Source organism: Hordeum vulgare, chromosome 2H (assembly GCF_904849725.1).
Source record: "Hordeum vulgare subsp. vulgare chromosome 2H, MorexV3_pseudomolecules_assembly, whole genome shotgun sequence".
Taxonomy (NCBI): Eukaryota; Viridiplantae; Streptophyta; class Magnoliopsida; order Poales; family Poaceae; genus Hordeum; species Hordeum vulgare.
The window spans coordinates 308998416-309019796 of record NC_058519.1 but is presented as its reverse complement, the minus strand read 5'-3'; the positions used below and the strand labels follow the sequence as shown (position 1 = coordinate 309019796).

General features: G+C 50.7%; 1 protein-coding gene across 1 annotated transcript; it reads right to left on the bottom strand.

Annotated features, from left to right (window-relative positions):
* Positions 1–307: 307 nt before the first annotated feature.
* LOC123426150 (ubiquitin-conjugating enzyme E2 2) lies at positions 308–20573 on the bottom strand. The gene is made up of 5 exons (XM_045109928.1): positions 20326–20573; positions 20105–20130; positions 11972–12061; positions 11693–11781; positions 308–790 (listed from the first exon to the last, which is right to left on the bottom strand). The coding sequence occupies exons 1-5, from the start codon at positions 20448–20450 to the stop codon at positions 662–664; spliced, it is 459 nt and encodes a 152-aa protein (XP_044965863.1). The 5' UTR covers positions 20451–20573; the 3' UTR covers positions 308–661.
* Between the last annotated feature and the right edge of the window lie 808 nt (positions 20574–21381).

Below are 21381 nucleotides of genomic sequence, written 5' to 3'. Positions count from 1 at the left end.
CTGCTCAAAGATAATATCAAGAGGGCCGAGCGAGAAGCCGCCACCCCGGCAATCAATCGATCTCTCCCAATCTGTACAGCTCTTAGTCCGGGCCCTCGTGGGAAACTCTGTCGACGTTGAAATCTTGCTTCTTTTGCCTGCTAGATTTTGGTAGGTTTTATTTTCTTATGCAACATAACTCTCAAGTAAAGTGTTTTAATATATCTTGAAAAAGAAGAAACGCAAAGTGTAGTTGAGTTGTCATATCAACGTCCCTTAATTCCAGGGATATTGCTCATGGCTATTCACCAAGATGGCAACGATCATCTAAATGAAATGTGTCGCTGGGCAATCACAAACTAACATCTGCCACACGGCTCAGGCCTGACAAGTAACAATACATGACAGGTGTTCATCAACCATTTCGACGCTATAACTTTTTACATAGGATAGGATGCCCCTAAATTCACAAGGCAGGATCGACAATACAACATAAAAGAGCAGTACCACGAGACACAGCACAAAATCACCACGGAGAACCAACCACTAAAGATACTTTGACCTACCAAGCAATCACTGGAGATGTTTAATGTTTCATCTGAGAAACAACTATTGAGGGCCATAAATAAAGGTTTCATGGTTGCTTATTGCAACTTTCTGGCAATGGCCGCCTTCCCCTGCCTTAGTCAGCAGTCCAGCTCTGCTCCACGATCTCACGGACTTTACGGTTGTACTCTCGCTTGTTCTCACTGAACATTCTGGCAGCTTCCGAATTTGCTGGAGAGTTGGGGTTTGGATCACACAGCAAGGACTGCAAAGGAAGTTGTGTTAATGAATCAGATATGAATGCATGATGCACGCACTACATGCAGCCTACAGCACGTACATGTGAAACAGCTCAGCATCTATCATGAATTATTATTATTTTTGACACGAGGCAAAATATTTGCCATTTTCATTCATTAAGAAGAGAGTTGCCCGGTTACTTGGAGAAAAACCAAGTGAAAACCAAGATTACAAACCCCGCATGGGGCACACGGACGACCTGGCCACAAACGCCAAACAGTCAACCGTAGCATCAAGGACAAGACAGCTCCGATTTTGGCAACGAGCTTCACAAAGAAAGTTGCAAGCCTCGCACTGACCTAGTCCAACGCAACATCCGGAGAGCACCGCCCGCTAAAAACCGCCCTCATGGAATCATCGTTGCCGCAGTGGCCCTGCCGCCCGCAGCTTCGACTTCTCTGTCACAGCCAGCAATCAGCATAGACGCGTCCATTGACGCACCGGTCCGTCGGCAACAGAAGGACAGGCTGCGACTCGGCTCTGCTCGTCACCATAGTCGTTGCCATGCGCGTCGCAACGCCACACCAGCCTCGCATCGCCGGTCGAACACCTCTCGACCGCGATGACATGCACGTCCAACCCATGGGGAAGCGCGAAGGAGACCATGAACTTCCAAGGCGACACCCCCAAGGGGGAAGCGACGATGAGGCGACGTTGTCACCCGACTCACACAGAGTCTTGAGCTTTCGCCCGAAGGACATGACTCCGGATGGAGGAGGGGGAGAGCTCCATGACGACCCTCCAGGGAGGAAAACGACACCCATGGGCGACATCGTCGGCACCGACAAAGCCGTGCAGATTCTCATCCAAAGAATCCCAATCCCCTCCAACCCATGCAACCGGCGACTAAGAAGAGCCACAGGCCCGCACGCCCGCTGAATCGCGCACCTCAAGCGTGGAGACGGCACCATCCCACGCAAGAGCAACCACCTTGCCGCCGGCACACACCGACGAGCCGGACCCGGAGACAGATCTGGCAACCCCCCTGCCACAGCAAGAACACACATGCCACCAGAAAGGTCCGCACGCGGAGAGGCCTCCAAGGCGGGAAGAAGGGGCCGCCACCCCACCTCGACACGCCGACGAGAGCACCGAGCCGCAACCCGAGAGCCCGTCACCACGGCAGCAGCCACCGGTGACGCTGCACCATCAGAAACAGAGCACGCGGGCAGAGGAGCCCTCAAAATAGCTGGAGGGGGGGCGCCAACCCGCCCCGACGCGCCGGCGAGAGCACCGGGCCGCAGCCCATGGAACCGCCGCCCCCATCACCTCGGTAGCCCTCGCCGGAGACGCAGCCCTGGAAGCACCGCCGCTGAGGCAGTCGCGTCGAGGGCGAGCCTCCCTCCACCATGAGATCCTGCCGCAGGGCAAGGAGATACCCCGCCGCCTCCATCCGTCGCGTGGACTTCGTCTGGCAACCTCCTCCGACGGCGGCGAGGAGGACTAGAGGAGTCGGAGATGGGAGAGGGGCCGGCGGTGGCTCGATCTAGGGTTCCGCCCGAGCTGTCCCTAGAGGCGACAACGGGGACGGGATGCAAGAGTTGTGTTACCAACAAAGATATTATCTATCATGAAATGGTTCTGCTTAACAGTTTTTGCATCAACTTCCGAGCATGGCAGCACTGCTGATTATTTATAAGCAGCGTACAGCCACCGCTGTACAGCTCCAGTTTGTAAACAGTGGTCTAATTTCAAATAAAACCTGACTAATTCAATCCACTATCATGTGATTCTGCATAATTTAGGTCAAGATTCCCTTCCCGGTCAACAAGCTGCGGGTAGAAAAGTTTCCATACATCTTTAAATTTCTGTAATATCGATTTACTTCGACATGATTTAGAACGTTTGACAAATACAACTTCCAGTGTAGGAGAATCCCACCGGATGCAACCAAATCCAAAATTTCAAAAACAAAATTTTGACTGGAAACTGTAGATCAATGGAACCAGATATTAGACCTAACCACTCAATAAATAATCATAAATGCCATGCTATCGCCCAACAAGCAACACAAACCAATCAACCTATATGCCATGCTTTTCTAATATTAAAAATGGAGGTGTGGTAGAGGCTAGGGTTCTACCAGGTCTCGGACGTAGGTTATAGGGGTGGAAGTGCGGGCTGCGAGGTTGGGGACGCCGGCGCCGGCGGTTGGGCGCCGTCGCGGCGTGAGAGAGAGAGAGAGAGAGAGAGAGAGGCGGCTAGGGTTTGGGGCTCCCGTCTCCTGAGGGAGACGACAACAGAATACTGTTTATTGTCTGCTTAATATCGAAGGGATACATGTGTTTATATAGGAGGACAGCCTCCACTAAACCCTAGATAACTTGGACTCTAAGATAGGTAAGATAACTTGGGCTAAGCCCGTAATTAACCCTGCCCATTGGGCCTCCTCCGTTGGTACGTACCGGTCATAACAAGAAGACTCCTACCAGACAATTAATAAGGAACACACGAGGGTCAGGTTGGTAGCCCACCATGCAGGGCGCTAACACTGATACTAACCAGGGTTGGCTAGCACTTTCACATGGTAGGCCTTCCGAAGTAGGAGGAAGGGTCGGCGTCGCTGCAGGAGGGTCCCCGCGGTAGGCCTTCAGTAAGCCGACATGGAAAACGTCGTGGAGGCGAGAACCAGCTGGCAGCTCCAAGCGGTATGCGAGTGTGCCGACACGCTCCAGCACACGAAAGGGACCGGCGTAGCGAGGTCCCAATTTGCGCTTGGAGCGCGGGTCCAGAGACTGCGTGGTCCTGTGGAGGAGGCGCAGCCACACCCAATCGCCCACCGCGAACTCCGCCTCGCGATGACGAGCATCGTAGTACTTCCGAGCCAGCTGTTGTGCCTGGAGAAGACGCTGGCGCGCCTCAGCCAGAATGTCGTCGCGGGTGCGGGGTAAGTCGCCCGCCGTCTCGGACCGAGCCGTCCCGGGCTCGTAAGGGAGCATCGCCGGAGGTGGGCGCCCGTAGACCACCTCAAAAGGCGTGGTGCGCAGGGCGGAGTGATAGGAGGTGTTGTAGCAGTACTCCGCCCACGCCAACCAGTCCACCCAAGCTCGTGGACGATCACCAGTAACACAACGCAGGTATACGGCGATCACCTTGTTGACCACCTCGGATAGGCCGTCTGTCGGAGGGTGGAACGCCGAGCTCATGCGGAGCTTCACGCCCGCCAGTCGAAAGAGATCCCGCCAGACATGTCCCGTGAACGCGGGATCACGATCGCTGACGATGGACGAGGGAAAACCGTGGAGGCGGACGATGCCGTCGAAGAAGGCCCGCGCCACGGAGGCGGCTGTATATGGATGACCCAGGGCGATGAAGTGCGCGTACTTGGAGAAGCGGTCAACCACCGTGAGGATGACGGACTTGCCGCCCACCTTGGGAAGGCCCTCGATGAAGTCCATGGAAATATCCGCCCACACCTGGGAGGGTACGTCCAGCGGCTGCAGTAGACCCACGGGTCGTAGTGTCTCCGTCTTGTTCCGCTGGCACGTCACGCACGACCGCACCCAGTCGCGGACCATCGCGCCATCACCGGGGATGTAAAAATCAGCACGGAGACGATGGAGAGTCTTCTGCACGCCCTCGTGCCCTGCAGAGTGCGCCAAGGTCAGGACCTGGTGGCGCGGGTCGCCATGGTCGGGGACGAAGATGCGGCGGCCATGTAGGAGCAGCCCCTCGTCCAAGCGCCAAGGCGCTGGCGCAGGCCCTGCGCGTCCGCGGCCGTCGAAGTTGCCCCACGAATGTCGTCGATGAAGGCGAAAGATGGCCCGGAGCGGATGCACATGATAGTGCCAGCCATGGCGACGTCGTCCGCGACATCCTCAGTGTCGCGGCGGGACAAGGCGTCGGTGACCGTGTTGAGACGGCCGGGGCGGTACTCGACGGTGAAGTCGAAGCCGAAGAGCTTGCTGATCCACTGGTGCTGTGAAACTGTGGAGAGGCGCTGGTCCAGCAAGAACTTGAGGTTGTAGTGGTCCGTGCGCACACGGAATGACCGGCCCCAAAGATAAGGCCGCCAGTGGCGCACCGCCTGAACCAGCCCAATAAGCTCGTGCTCGTAGGCCGCGAGCTTGTGATGGCGAGCGGCGAAGGGGCGGCTGAAGAAGGCGAGCGGTCCCTCGCCCTGGTGGAGGACGGCGCCGAAGCCGATGCCACAGGCGTCGCAGTCCACCATGAACGGCATATCAAAGTCCGACATCTGGAGGACGGGTCCCGTCGTGAGCGCCCGCTGGAGAGCCTCGAATGCCGTAGTCGCCTCCTCGTCCCAGAAGAAGGCGTCGCGTCGAAGGAGACGCGTCAGTGGCGCGGCGATGAGGCCGACGTCCCGGATGTACTTCCGGTAGTAGCCGGTGAGGCCCAAGAAGCCGCGGAGCGCCCGCGGTGACCACGGGGTCGGCCACGCGGCGACGACGGCGACCTTGTCTGCGTCCATCGCTACCCCCGTCCGCCGAGATGACGTGCCCCAGGTACGCGACAGAGGTCGTGTCGAACGAGCACTTCGAGCGCTTGAGGTGAAGACGATGCGCTCGAAGCTCGTTGAAGATGATGGCCACGTGTTGTAGGTGCTCCGCCCAAGATGCACTGTAGATAAGAATGTCATCAAAGAAAACAAGCACAAAGCGGCGCAAGTAAGGGCTGAGCACGTCGTTCATCAGGGCCTGGAAGGCCGCCGGCGCGTTGGAGAGGCCGAACGGCATCACCGGGAACTCGAAGTGGCCATGGTGAGTGCGGAACGCCGTCTTCTCGATGTCGTCAGGGTGCATGCGCACCTGATGGTAGCCCGAGCGAAGGTCGAGCTTGGTGCAGAAGCGCGCTCCGTGTAGCTCATCCAAGAGCTCATCCACGACGGGGATGGGGAACTTGTCCTTGGACGTCAGGGCGTTCAGGGCGCGGTAGTCGATGCAGAAGCGCCATGTGTCGTCGGGCTTGCGCACAAGGAGCACCGGGGCGGAGAACGGCGATGTCGAAATCCGGATGATGCCCTGCGCGAGCATGACCGCCACCTGACGCTCGAGCTCGTCTTTCTGCAGCTGAGGGTACCGGTACGGACGTACGGACAGGTGTCGTGTCCGGCAGCAGGTGGATGCGGTGGTCATAGGGCCGCGCGGGAGGGAGGCCCTGTGGCTCGTCGAAGATGTCACTATGCTGCTACAGGAGGTCGGCCAGGAGGGGAAGCGCCTCGTCCAGTGCGGCCGCCATCAACTGGAGTTGCGGAGTCACGGCGCCGGAGCCACCGATGCCTGTCCACTGAACGCGACGGCCGCCCTCGCGCCAGAAGATGAGGGACAACACATCGAGGTCCCAAAGGATGGGGCCGAGAGTGGACAGGAAGTCGATGCCGAGGATGAAGTCGTAGCAGCCCAGGTCGATGCCGACGCAGTCAATGGAGAACGGCTCGTCGCCGATGAGGATGGGAACCTGCCGCGCCACCCCCTGGCAAGCATGGCGGTCCCCGTTGGCGACGGTGACGCTGAACTTCTCCAAGCCCGCCGGTTGGAGTGCGAGGCGGCGCATGGCGTCCCCGGACAGGAAGTTGTGCGTCGAAACCGTGTCCACGAGCGCGGTGAGACGCTCCGCGTTGATCGTCACCGGAAGCAGCATCGTCTTTGCCGTCTTGATGCCAGCCATGGCATGAAGGGAGACGACGAAGGCGGTCGCGTCGACCGGCCCGTAGGTCGTGACGCCGGCCTCGGAGAGTGGTGGCGTCGAGCTCCGCGGTGAGGGCCTCCACCTCCGCGTCGTCGACGGTCTCCAAGTAGAACAGGCGGGCGCACGTATGACCCGGCGCATACGGCTCGTCGCAGCTGAAGCAAGGCCCTTGCGGCGCCGCTCAAGCTGCTCGGCCGACGTCAAGCGCCGGAAGGTGCGTGTCGGCGCGGGGGCAGCCGCAGTAGCGGCCGGCAGGGCGGGGCGTGTCGGGGTGGCGGCCGCCGGGGCGGGGCGGGTCGGGGAACGCGTGCCACGGCCCGGGAACGCCTGCTGCAGGGCGTTGGCGCGCTGCTCGTACGCGCGTGCGTAATACATGGCCTTCTGCAGGTCCTGGGGGTCGCGCATCTCGACGTCGATGCGGATGTGGTCCGGAAGGCCGCCGACGAAGAGCTCGACGCGTTGGCGAGCCGTGACGTCAGGCTCATGGCAGGCCAACGTCTGGAAGCGGTCGGCAAAGTCCTGCACCGAGGTGGTGAAGGGAAGGCGACCGAGCTCGGCCAAGCGACTCCCACGTATGGGGGGGCGAACCGGAGGAGACACAGGTCGCGAAAGCGCTCCCACGGAGGCATCCCGCCCTCGTCCTGCTCGAGGGCGTAGTACCACGTCTGGGCGGCGCCACGGAGGTGGTAGGAGGCGATCCGCGTGCGGTCGGACGCCATGATCCGCTGCCCCCTGAAAAACTGGTCGCACTGATTGAGCCAGTTCAGGGGGTCGACGGTGCCGTCGTAGGTGGCGAACTCCAGCTTGGTGAAGCGGGGCGGCTGCTGCACGTGTGGCGAGGCCGCGTAGGTGCCCTCGTGACGACCCAGCGCGGCGGAAGGAGAGTGATGCAGCACCACGTAGCTCCCGGGTACGGGTCAGTGTACCCGCCGAACCCCCCAAAGGTGGGGGCGGGTGGCTGCAACACCATCGGCTGTAGCGGCGCCGTCGTGTAGGTCGGTGTGTCGATCCACGTCGATAGCGGGGACGGCGACGGCGGTCACCGGACCTGGGTGATCGGCAGGCCCTGGGACGCGACAGTGGCCGGGGGCGGTGGCGCGAAGGGCGCCGCCGGCGGAGGCGGTGGTGGCGCGGTTGCGGACGGAGCCTGGAGGGAAGTCCGGAGGTTCGAGACCGCCAGGTTGAGGTCGCGGATCGCCGAGGACATCTCCGCCGGGGAGAGGACGGGGCGGGTTCGGCTGCCAGGGCCGCGGTACCGGAGGCGGCCGGACCTGAGCTGGCCGGCGGCGGCGAGTGGTGCGGCGGCGGCGGCGGCGGCTGCGAGGTGGCGGGGAAGGCGGTGGTGGCGGCGGCGGTGGTGGTGGGAAGGTCCGACAAACTCATGGAACCCAAGCTACCTGATACCAAATTGGTAGAGGCTAGGGTTCTACCAGGTCTCGGACGTAGGTTGTAGGGGTGGAAGTGCGGGCTGCAAGGTTGGGGATGCCGGTGCCGGCGGTTGGGCGCCGTCGCGGCGTGAGAGAGAGAGAGAGGCGGCTAGGGTTTGGGCTCCCGTCTCCTGAGGGAGACGACAACAGAATACTGCTTATTGTAGAATACTGCTTATTGTCTGCTTAATATCGAAGGGGTACATGTGTTTATATAGGAGGACAGCCTCCACTAAACCCTAGATAACTTGGACTCTAACTTGGACTCTAATATAACTTGGACTCTAAGATAGGTAAGATAACTTGGGCTAAGCCCGTAATTAACCCTGCCCATTGGGCCTCCTCCGTTGGTACGTTGTACCGGTCATAACAAGGTGCCAACGAAGACTCCTACCAGACAATTAATAAGGAACACACGAGGGTCAGGTTGGTAGCCCACCATGCAGGGCGCTAACACTGATACTAACCAGGGTTGGCTAGCACTTCACATGGTGGGTTAGCTAACTGAAGGCTGAAGGCAGCAGACTTCACTTTCCACAAAAATCTGAGAACGGTTTGTACATAACCGGGTAAATTGGTTTGGTTTTTACTCTAGTTTTGATCGGTTCAGGTTTTGTTGGGCTGAGCTTTTATACAGTTTGGTTTGGTTTGGGTCCGTTGAAAAACTAATTCGGGTATAGTTGGTTATGGGCTTAAATAGTTTGGTCTAATACGGGTGTAAACTGGAAGTCCAAACCGGTTCCCCACCCTGTAGCAAGCCCAGTTGCGCTAACCCAGCCGAGAGCCGGAGCCCCACCACGAATCCACGATTCCCTCATCTATTTGTACACACCGTAATTCATTCAGATTACAATGTTATGTGTTGGGTTCAAATCAGTTATCTATTGGGTTTAAACCCACAGTTATATGTTGGGTTTAATTTGGTTTGAGTGCCAAAAGTAGTGGGTACAGTTTTGGTTGGGCTGACAATAACATTAAATGGGTATGGTTCAAAGAAATACATGTACGGGTATCGTTCAAGTATGGTTTAGTTTTGAAGCCATTCCCACATTTATTTCCACAATATTTGACAAGTGACTGAACATGCCTACTAATTAGCACTATTCTCTTCAATGGGAATCATAGTAGCCGGGTTAGCGGGTCGCTGGTGCGATCCACGTCCCGGGGTCGATCGATCCCGATCGAGGGTCGGGGACGACGGCGGGTCGAGCTTGGATCGATTGCCGGATCACGACCCGATCGATAGACGCTGACCCAGATTGAGGTGCAAGATTACAAGAGGCCAAAATGCAAGATTGCCAAAAACATGTACGAGTTCATGGGGAATTGATGCTTGCTTACCAGGCAATCCGCAATCGCACTACAAAATACTGAACTCCGCAGGCGGCCGACCTGCCGGAGTCTGACATTCCGTGATCCGCTGCTAGCCTGTCGGAATTCGAGCTGTCCGCCGCCATATGAGGCATCTCCCGTCCCACACTCCTGCTACCACCATTGGTACGACCTTACGCGAGCAGCGATTCAGACGCCGATTAGGAGTTCTTTGAGGCACACGAATGGTGGGAAGGGCAAACAGGAGTGTGTGTAGGCTGATGATGGGAGGCTTGGAGATTCATCCTTGACGGACGGGTGGTTTGAACTTTGAAGATGAACCGATAGAGGACGAACTGGGATTTGGGGATAATTGGCCGACCAAATTGTTTGTGGGACAGTAATAATGGCTGATGAAAAAAATCACGCCATAAGGGCTGAGTTGTGGCCCCATTTCGTCATCTATTTTCGAAAAAACGCAAAAAGCCTTTGCGTTTCATTGTATTGAAAAGGGAGGGGGGAACATCCTCCTAAGAGGCCAGTACATCAGTGTTACAAGCGGATCAATGGACGTCCCAGGAGGAAGGCAAGGTGACTCGAAGCCCTTTGGCTCCTGCCTTAGCCCAATTCCTGGACTCGTCCTTGATCGCAGCGTCTAGCTCGACTAAGGAAGGGGTTACATGGTCGAATACACACGCATTTCTATGCTTCCAGATCATCCAAGGGACCAGGAGCGCTACGGAGGCCAACGCTTTGCGGAGCAGGGGAGGCGTAGCATCACGAGCCCGCAGCCACCAGTCGTGGAGCGTGGCGTCCTGGTCGGGCACCGGCGACGGGAGACGCAGCCAGGACATGATGCCGTGCCAGGTCTGTCTCGCGAATGGGCATGCGAGGAGCAGGTGTTGCATGGATTCCGGCTCTTGATCACATAAGAGGCACCGAGGGTGGTGAGTGAGGCCATGGCGGGCGAGGCGCTCCGCAGTCCAACAGCGGTCCTGGCTGGCGAGCCAGTGGAAGAATCTGACCTTCGGCGGGGCCCAGCTCTTCCATATCAGCTTCCAGGGGCGACAAGTGATAGATCCGTGGAAGGTGGCCTGATAGCAAGATCTAGCTGTGTAGGTGGCCTGATAGCAAGATCTAGCTGTGTAGCTGCCGTTGGCTGTCCATTTCCAGATCAGCTGGTCTGGCTCGTGGGAGAGGGTGACGCGGGACACCAGCATCCAGAGTTGGAGGTACTGCCCAATCTCCTGGAGGCCAAGTGTGCCGCGGATGTCCCGCGCCCAAGCATTGCCGTGAACGCCCTCCGCCACCGTCCGGGAATTCCTGCGACTCTTGGGGATGCACATGTACAGCGCGGGCGCATGCTCGCGGATGGAGAGGCCGAGCAGCCATCGGTCCTCCCAGAAGAGCGTTGTGGTTCCATCTCCGAGCTGCATGGTGGTGGAGGCGTGGAAGAGGCCGTGCTCCTCGGGGGTGAACTGCATGTCCAGGCCATGCCAAGCGCGACCAGTGTCCGTCCACGAGAGCCATAGCCATCTGAGCCGAAGGGCGAGCCCCGTGCGCTCGAGGTCACGGACTCCCAGGCCACCAAACTCGATCGGACGGCATACCCTTCGCCAGTTCACGTGGCAGTGCCCTCCGTGAGCTGCCTGGCGTCCTGCCCAAAGGAACCCTCGCTGAATCTTCTCGAGCTGCTTCAGTGTTTTTTTTGGGGGGGCGAGGGCGAGCATTTGGTGCGTGGGAATGGCGCTTAGCACCGATTTGACGAGCGCCAGTCGCCCAGCTTTGTTCATGAGCCACGCCTTCCACGACGGGAGGCGGCCTGCCACCCTGTCGACGAGTGGTTGCATCTGGGCAGCGGAGAGGCGGCGTGTGGAGAGGGGGATGCCCAGGTATGAGATGGGCAGGTCCGCCGTCTGGCAACCCAGGGTCTCCAGCACTGTGGCGATCGTCTCGTCCCCATGCAGTGCCGTGGCGGAGCTCTTTCCGTAGTTGACGTGTAAGCCTGAGGCGGCACCAAAGACTCCTAGGATGCCCTTCACGGCCCTGACCTCGCTGGTCGTGGCGTGACAGAACAGCATCACATCATCGGCGTATAGCGAGATGGCCGGCACCTCTCGACGGGGGTGGAGGCTCCGGAGGATGCCGGTCTGGAGCGCTCGTTGCACGAGGCGACTGATATGAAGTAGTATCAGGCGGGATTTCGCACCTCCGCAATATAAGGAAATACATCGTTGCAGATCTTTCTTTCCCTCCAACTTCATCGGGATGTATCGTACCGCGGTCATCGACCCGAAATCCTTTGGATCGCGATCCATGTCCCGAATTAGCGTCCCTAAGATGTATACCCCTCATCGAACCACGTTCCTGAGGGGTGTCGACCCGCGACCCGCGACCCCGTTCCTCGACCTAGGCGACCCTGATTACTGGCAACTATGATGGGAATCACACATGAAGTTTGACTAGTCTGATCAAAATGGTACCTGAATAGAAGTCAATATGGCAGCAACGTCATATATAGGGCTCCACTGGTTCTGTAGAATATCCAAGCAGATGCTCCCATCTGCATAAACTGCAGAGATGTAGCAAGATGTTAAACCACTTCTCCCGAACATCAATTTAGAATAATGACAATTACTCAGTAAGATATGAAAGGTATCCAGTCACATGGAATAAGAGAGATGGATAGACAGTAAGAAAGAAGGTATCTGAGTCATATGTAATCAGAGAGATGGGTACAAATACATAGTGGGAGAGATTACTATTTGGGTGAAACACCCTAGAGACAAAACGAACAGTTGGCGGCTTGTTGGGGTAATCTTCTGTAAACTGCAAGGTAAGCTTGAATGTGCCTATATATGTGAGACGATAAACTGTCAGTAGAATTTCCAGTGCCATCATATTATAAAGTATAATAGCATTAATTCAACTGCAGCAATGGAAATATGCAACGCAAACTACTTGAGACTTTTGGGTTGTCTTATATAATGAAGAATTGCTGTGTGGCAATGCAAATGGATTGATGATGACCATGATAGGAACTGAAATTTTCACATGTATTCATAATTTTTGCAATAGATGATTTAAGGCAGTTGAAAAACTACAAAACCAAAACATTAAACTCAACATGCAAAATCAAGAAATGTCATATAACAACAATGCACGCATAGAGGATTTCTCATGATAGAAGTAAGCAGAGCTTTCATGGTTTCTGATGTTCATCCATACAAAATCAGAGTAAGCTAATCATATGTGCCACGTGGCTCTTCACGTAGTTATTAACCATAGGGAAGTATGGATTACTGTCTGACAACAGATGATTTGTCAAAATGTTACCCACGCAAGACAGCAGTGTTACAGAATGTAGGTACAAAAGGTAAATTAATATAGACAATTTAAATAGAACAACTTCCATAAGCATAACTAAACATCATTGTTGAGGAAATCGTTAACTGATAGCTGCTCGGTTGGCTAGCGAGTAGGGGATTAATAGGCTAATCAGCAAGTTAATCGGCCATTAAATCAGTTAATTGGGCGATTTATCAGTTAATCGGCTACTCGGTGACCCAAGGAGTAAGGATTAATCGACAAGTTAACTGGTTAATCGGAAGAATTCTTGACACTAATGTTGAAAGCGAATATTCAGCAAAAACTCTTGACTAGAGGTAGAGATTCGTATCTCCGTAACCGGGTTAAATTTATCCAGCCAATCAAAGCTGAAAAGATACAAATTTCAGAAAATAAAAACTGGAAAGATATATCTTCAGACGAGAGGGATCAGAAATGAAACTGATGTATAAGGTATATGGTTGTGATTTTTATTGGTGGATAACTGATTACACCAGCAAAAAATGCCTAACTGCCAAAAAATCATCAAAAACCTGATCATTAGTTCTATAAGACCATCAAGGCCAAACTATCTGTCCACAGACCCAGAGAAATCTTAGTAGGTGGACATTTCACTAATTTTGCTTGTTAACATTGGAAAACTAAACTAAATCCACATTTCCACATGTCATTGTATCAAATACCCAGGCCAACAAGCTCGTTGTTGTATGCAGTGTTTAAAATATCGGCCAATAATCAGTCAACTAGCCGATTAATCCCTGCTCAGTGGGTCAGCGAGCAGACGTTTAACTGGCTGATTCCCCTACTACCCCACAAGCTCGTGGTTGTATGCAGTGTTTAAAATATCGGCCAATAATCAGTCAACTAGCCGATTAATCCCTGTTCAGTGGGTCAGCGAGCAGCCGTTTAACTGGCTGATTCCCCTACTACCCCCCCCCCCCCACCCCCCCCCCCCCACTCACCAAATGACCGAGCAGTTACCAGTTAACGCTTTCCTGGACATTGGTTGTATGCATAGTCCTAGTCCCAGTAACTCAATGTCAGCCTGGGCATTCGGGTATTTTGGTTATTTCGGTTCGGGTAGTTCGGGTTATGGGTAATTCGGGTTTTCAAAAATGGGAATCAAATTTTTTCTGCCAAAAAAAGAACCGAACCCAAATTACCCAAAATTTCAGTTCGGGTAATTCGGGTACCCAGAAAACCCAAAATATTCGGAGCACACATCAACATTTGGTTTGAATAATTCGAATAGTGTGAGTATTTTGGATAGTATGGGTATTTTAATTAGTATGGATAACCTGCAAGTGTAATAATATCATGAATAATTTGGCTAGTATGAATAATTCACATAGTATGGGTATTTCAGGTTTTCCAGAGTGGAACCCGAACCCTAACCCGAAAACTGAATAGTGAAAAAATGAGAACCGAACCCGAACCCGATACCCGTATTACCTGACAATTCGGGTAATTTGGTTCGGGTTCAGGTAGCGGGTTAGGGTACCCAAACGCCCAGGGTGAACTCAATGTAATATAGGACGCCAACATGCACCACACGTGTGGCAGGAGAGAACATGCATGCACAAGTGACGAAACTGGTGATGGCAGCAGGAATCTTTTGGGTTTTCAGTTTTTAAAATGTTTTATCTCTTAGATGAAAAATCCGATTGAAAAAACATTTTCAACATTAAATTAGTGTGACGAGATCTTCGAAACTAAATCTCATATCGATATGTTTCAATGACTTTTTTGGGGGTTAAGAGTTGCCATGTCTACTGCACATAAATTGCCATGATGTTTACACTGAAGTTGCTATGATATGTTTCAACTACTTTTTTATTTATGTTTAAAGTAAATTTTGACATGTTATAAAAAAGGGAGATTTGAAATTAAACTTGCCATGGTGAATTACTAAATTTTGCCATGATCCATGAGATAATTTTGACACGGTTCATAATTAAAAAAAAATGTCGCCAGTTAATTTAGAAATGCATGGTCAATGACTCAAATTTGCCATGAACCATATACTAAAATTTTCATGGTGAATTACTTAAATTTGCGATGATACATGCACTAAAATTTGCCATGGTTCATACAAAAAATAATTTCCATGGTCAAAATACTAAAATGACATGATCTTATAAACTAAAATTGCCATCATCTATAAACTAAATTTGCCATCACGAATTACTAAAAATTGCCATGATCCATGAATTAAATTTGCCGTGGTTAATTACTAAAAATTGCCATTGTCAATTAATAAAATTTACCGTGAAAAGTAGTTGAAATACAATGGTAGCTTTAAATCTAGAAGAAAAAATTAGATGAAACATATCATGGCAACTTTAGGGTAAAAACTATGGCAACTTCAGAGTAAACCTGATCATTGGTCGGGTCGGGTCAGGCCGGGATTGGCGAAGCCCGAAGAAAAAATCCCAACCCGAGCCCCGAAGCACATGAACAGTGGTGTTTTTAATTAAATTAATCTTATTCAGGGTATTATATTAATTTATTATACCTATATTTCAAATAAAAACGTTATACGTAGTTTTCGGGCTGGGCTTCGGGCGAGAAAGTGGAGGCCAAGCCCGGCCCGAATGTCGGGTTGTCCATGAACAAGTTTACTTTAGTATAAACATCGTGGGAACTTTTGGCCCAAGTTGTTGAAACATATTAATATGGGATCTAGTTTTGAAGATCTCGTCGAGACGGATTTAATGATGAAAACAGATTTTTAATCGTTTTTTATTTAAGAGAGAAAACATTTTTAAGTCTGAAAAAAAACAAAAATGATTCCCCTGATGTCATCTGTTTGATGTCACAAGATGAATGGTAAAGGGGGCGTTTGGACCCTGTTGCTTCATGCCACACGGTGGCATTTATCATTTGAACAGTTATATAGAAGTCAGTTTAGAGCAAGTCCAACCGCGCGACCCAAACGGACGCGCGCTTTGTCCGTGTTTTGTCCGTTTGGGTCGGCTCGTCTGCCCTCTTTTTGCAAATGGGTCGGTCGTGCCAACACGCTGACCCATTTTTCGTCCGCGCGGCAGGCTGGCGGTCATTTTTTATCGCACTGATAAATATTACAAGTGTTCTAGATTAATAAATGTTCAACACAAAACAGTGCATAGTTCAAGAATTACAAAAATACTTCATAGTCGATACACTAAAAGAAAAGGGTGCCGATACATTTACTTGTTGCCGACATGAATCCACATATGCTCAACCAAATCATTTTGCAGCTGCATGTGGGTATTCCAATCACGCATCTTATGATGAAACTCGATGAACTATGCAAACATTGCCTCTCCTCCATGCTCAGGCACAACATTTTCACCCTGAAACTCAAACCCTTGATCACAGAGACGTTCTGGGCGTTCATCCTCTACGATCATGTTGTGCATGATCACACAAGTTGTCATCACCTCCCACATTTTTTGCGTGCTATGTTCTAGCAGGATATCAAACGATGCCCCATCGAGATTGAAGAACGCCAAAGGCGCGCTCTACATCTTTTCTAACAATCTCACTCTTGGGCGAATCTCTTTCTCTTCTCTCCTACAGGATTGGAGATTGTCTTCACAAGAGTAGACCACTGTGGATAGATACCGTCAGCTAGATAGTATCCATTGGTGTATTGGTGGCCATTGATGTAAACATTGACCTCCGGCAATTGCCTTCTGCCATCCTAGCAAACACCGGAGAGCGTTGGAGCACATTGATATCGTTGTGAGATCCGGCCATGCCAAAGAAAGTGTGCCAAATCCAGAGATCTCGAGAAGCCACGGCCTCAAGTTATACTGCCATCAAGCATACAGCTATGACAAGTACAAGGGTAGTTCTTCCACTTCCAATGCATACAATCTATGCTACCAAGCATCCCCGAGAACCCCCTACTGGCATTCATCGACAACAACCGTGTTGTATCGGCAGTTGTTGGCTCTCTTAAGTACTCCGGCCCAAACACAGCTATGACAGCCCTACAGAATCTATACATGGACTCGAGGCCGGTGGACTCACACATCCGGACATACTCATCAATGAGATCGTCGGGGAACACCATATGCAAGCATCCAAATGGCAGCAGTGCATTTTTGATAAGAGGAGAAGCCAACCTTTCCAACGGCATCCGTCTTGCACTCGAAATAGTTATCGTACTCAACCACCCCCTCTCGAATACGGTTGAAAACATGTCTAGCCATTCGAAAACGGCGACAGAACAAGTGATGTTTGAAGAGCGGATTTGGGGTCTCCAAGTAGTCTTTCTAGAGTAGGAAATGACCACTCTCCCGGTTGCGATTCAGTGTCAGCGTGTGCCCCGGCATGGAGCCCTTAAACTGTGGCTGCTCCATACTTACTTACGTGGTCATGGACGACCAACGCAGCCGCCACCATCTCCTCATCATCAGATGAATAATCATCCGAGTCCAAAAGAACGTTGTAGAAAAAATACTCATCATCAGAGTCCATTTGTACCTTGGGCAAAGCGTCGAACACCTTGCGTGCGTTTCGGAAGACATCGGGCGGAGAGGAGCCTCCCGTCGAGAGAAAGTGGCGGAGCTTGGCGGCGGCTGCAGGAGACGAGGCTGCCAGAAGGAGTCCGCGGCGCGGATGGCTAACGGCAACGGCAGAAACAGGCGGCGGGGTCGGGCGGGGGCGGGCGGTGTTCTGGAGGCGAAGGAAGAAGAGGCGACTGGCATACGTGCCACTGACTGGCGGGCCGAGGGAAGAGAAGGGCAGGCAACAAGTGTGACCGCTTCGTGTCCACGGCGACGCAAATGCCGCCCAAATTTGGGCCCAAAATGGGTCGGAGGCGGACGAAAAACGGAAGCGTGTCCGTTTGGGTCGACGTGTTGGGCCAACTTTTTATGTCTGCGGCGACCCAAACGGACACGGGCGGACGAAATAGGTCGCCCGGTTGGAGTTGCTATTACTACAAAACTAAGTACAACTGAACTAATTTCCCAACTTGCATGTGTGTGCTTTTTTAACTGCTAAAAATAAGATTGGGTCCAAAGTTTTATGGAAGTCTATTTACTACAAAAAGAAGTACAACTCAACTAATTTCCCAGCTTGTATGCAAAGGTACACAATTCAAAACTACCAACAACTTCGACCACAGCGTGATTGACTGATACAACAAGGACAGCATACTAAGACCACAGCTAAATAAAATATAAGCTTAAGTCTTGTATGCTCAGACAAAATCTACTACCCCTATAAAGCAGAGTGGGGCTGGTCCAAAGCATCTTGACATACTGATAATTGCTTATGCTTTGCAACAGGGCCATAAATATTTTTTACACAATCACCGTGAGTACATACAAAATAATACTCCCTCCGTGCCAAAATAAGTGACTCAAAAATGACTCAGTTTTGTACTAACTTTAGTACAAAGTTGAGTCACTTTTGAGTCACTTATTTTGGGACGGAGGGAGTAGTTTTTAGCTGCCAATTGAATCAACATTTTCTTAAAAAACATGACTCCCTCTGATTCATATTAATTGTCGCTGCTTTAGCACAACTTCGGGTCGCAGGGAGTACTTTCTTTAAAGAAAAGAACACTTATTGACTTACCTAAGAAAACATGATTTCATTCGGTAAACTAGAAGACGTGTGTGGTTTTCAACAAAGACCAGTCGAAAAAAACAGAGGTGGGAGGAAAACAATTAAGACAGAGAGGGAGGAGAGGACGGAGTAGAGTTGGATGAAGGTGGGAACGAAACGCTGATGGGTGAAATACGAGACCTGACGTCTATATTAATATATAATAGTAGAGATAGAGATACAAACCGTACAATACCAAACTTTTTTGTTTAGTCATACACCACACTATTTTTTTTGTCGATTCTGTTTAAATAAGTTGATGCTAACTAGGATTAAAACGATGACATTTCTTCATATGGTTATGTTCGTTGCACGTGCACGCCTGGTCAGTTGGCTTGCCAATGGGGCTGTGAACCAAACATGCCTGAAGAGGCTGGAGCAAGATGAGATGTTTCATTTCCACCATTCCTTACAAAGAATATAACTTCAATACCACTAGACTAAGCTTAAATTAGATATTTGCATAAATATGTCATAATGAGACAGCTTCTCCAAATTCATGCATATTGCCATACTAGGATGCTACATGCTAAAACATATGCACAATAAGCATGCATCATGCACCAACATGGTTGACCCCCTACATGGTTATTTTTGGGCCATGTGCCAACGTGTAGGGGGATGGAACGATTTATATTACATTTCTTATCTGGCCACTCTGAACTTATGGAGTGGAACAGTATCCAGCTTGGGAGGGATTTTGGTGGTGGTGACAGGGAGGGCCTAAAGTGGTCGGACCCTTCCCCAGACCCTGCGCAAGCGATAGCTACGTGCACCAGGCTGTCCTTTTTTTATGGGGAGAGCCTATCTAAGATGTTTTACCAAAAAAAATACTACCCTGTTTGGATGCTCGGTACAATACACATATCAATAGGTCTGAGCCGTGGGCATGCAAATATCACTACCTGCTACTATGCATCTGCCGTGCATTTCCCTACAGTACAAATATGAAGATTGAATAATGCTCTCAAAAACAGGTGATGTTCCTGGAACTGTCACACAAGCAATATTACTGATTTAGTCTTTTACACACAAAAATAGCAATTTGCTAATGTTCCGAACTGAACAGACAAAGCAATGTCAATAAATTAGTTCATCATGTATTGCTGTCACACCAGCAATATTATTGATTTAATTTACACACAAAAAAGCAGTTTGCTAATATCTCAAACTATAAACTGAGAAGCAAAGTGGATAACTAGCATTAAGACGATACATAACAGATATACACTTTTTCTTTATATAGTCCTCAGATAGAATACTCAACCTTATGGAGTAGTAATAATATTTAAAAGAGACAAAAGCATCGCGGCATTCATGTTGCACCGGAACTCCTTTCCTAAGTTAAATGGGGAACCAATTTTCAAATGCAAGTCCAAAGCTTGCTGCCAGAGGAATTTCCAAAGCTAAAAAAATTCTATACCAAAAGAACATTGTGCAACTCCAAATCAGCTTGGCTTTCCAGCCCATAACTCACTAAAAATTATTTACTGCAGAATTCATACGAATACCCTAACTTCCACACGACAATTTTGGTGCACCTTCAGTGGAGTCTGCCGTCATAATAGGTTCGACCATGCAGATTTTGTCTTTCGATTTAAGGAAACCCAAAACCAGTAGCGATTTCATAGCTTTAGGCTAAAATAAACACTTCCAACAGACCTTCTACTGCTGTAAACGGCGACAGAAAAGCCCAACGAACTGTACGGCCCAAATCATGCAACGGAATTTACCACGCAAAGCTTATAACAATCTAATGGATGCGCAAAAAGGCTACAACTGAGCATCACTCCCAAGACAAATAAAAACCATCAGCAACATATCAGATAGCTGCAGTTCCGCCTTACGATTCACAATAAAATTACACCCAAGTAACTAGCAACCACACGTATAAAACAATAAATCAGCTAGAGGTCAGAGGAGATCAAACCGACGAGCCTCACCTCCGTCCCATGGCGTATCATCCGGGCTGCAAAAACCACACCACAGAAAAAGAATCCCTCGTCAGCACCACAAACCCTAACATGGAAAGAGCTGAAACTGGGAGCCTCGGCACGATCTATAGGTCCCCAGACCAAACCCTGGAACAGCGGCGGCGGCGGCGGAATGACCGTCCACCAAGCTGGGGGGGACCGGAATTCCCAGACAGGGCGGGATCACGCACCCGAAGATGACGGCGTTCCAGAGCATGATGTTGTTGTCGTGCGGCGCGCCGCTGATCCCGGCGGGTGGGTCATGCTGCAGCCGCTTGAAATCCCGCATCAGGCGCTTTCTCGACGGCGTCGACATCTCCGCCGCCGGCGCTGCCTCCTCGAACCCGCTAGGGCTCACGTACGCACTCACTCTCGCCGCAACTCGCTAGGGCTAGTTGCGTCCAGAGAGAGAATGTGCGGGCATCTGCAATCTACAACAGGTAGGGGTGGAAAGTGGCGGTGGATAATTCCAAATATCCGATGTTCGTTTCGAAGAAAATGTCCGAAACATCCGCATTCAAACCAAAATGAAAAAGAAAATTATCGTATCCGAATTTATTTAAAAAATAAGGAAATAAATATGATATGAGATTTTGACACAAATATGGATATGAAAGTGGATATATTCGTATCCGAATAAAGATTATTGGAGGTAATTTTGAATGCTAGCCTACAAATTCCAATTATCCAATATAAAAGCCAAATAAGTTACTCTTTGTATGATTAAACTTAAAAATTATTATGCATACAATAGTATTTATTCATTCCTATTTATCGTTGATTTATTGTATGTCACAAGTCAATTGTTTCATGTCACATAACTATTGACTGATTTACTTAAAAAATATGTCACTATTATTCGTATACGTTCTGAATCGAGCAAACATCCTATACGTATTTGTCTTCTAATAATATCCGAGCACGATAACATTCGATTCGCATCCGATCCGCTTTCATCCTAACAACATAGGCGTACCGACACATCCCATCAATCATTTTTACGAGAAAATTACACTTTCCGTCCTTCAGTATTTACGAAAAACACTTTCAGTCCTTCAAAACTATGACGCGCAACACTTTAGTACCGTAACTCTAGAAACACTAAATACATAACAACTATTGTTCTATTTATAGTCCTCTCGATAGTTGGTTGCTCGGATGCCACCACGTGGCGCCGCGCTTTTGCGGAAAAGCCTAGCTTTTGTGAAAAATTCACAGTCCACCATGTCCACGTGCCATGTGTCGTT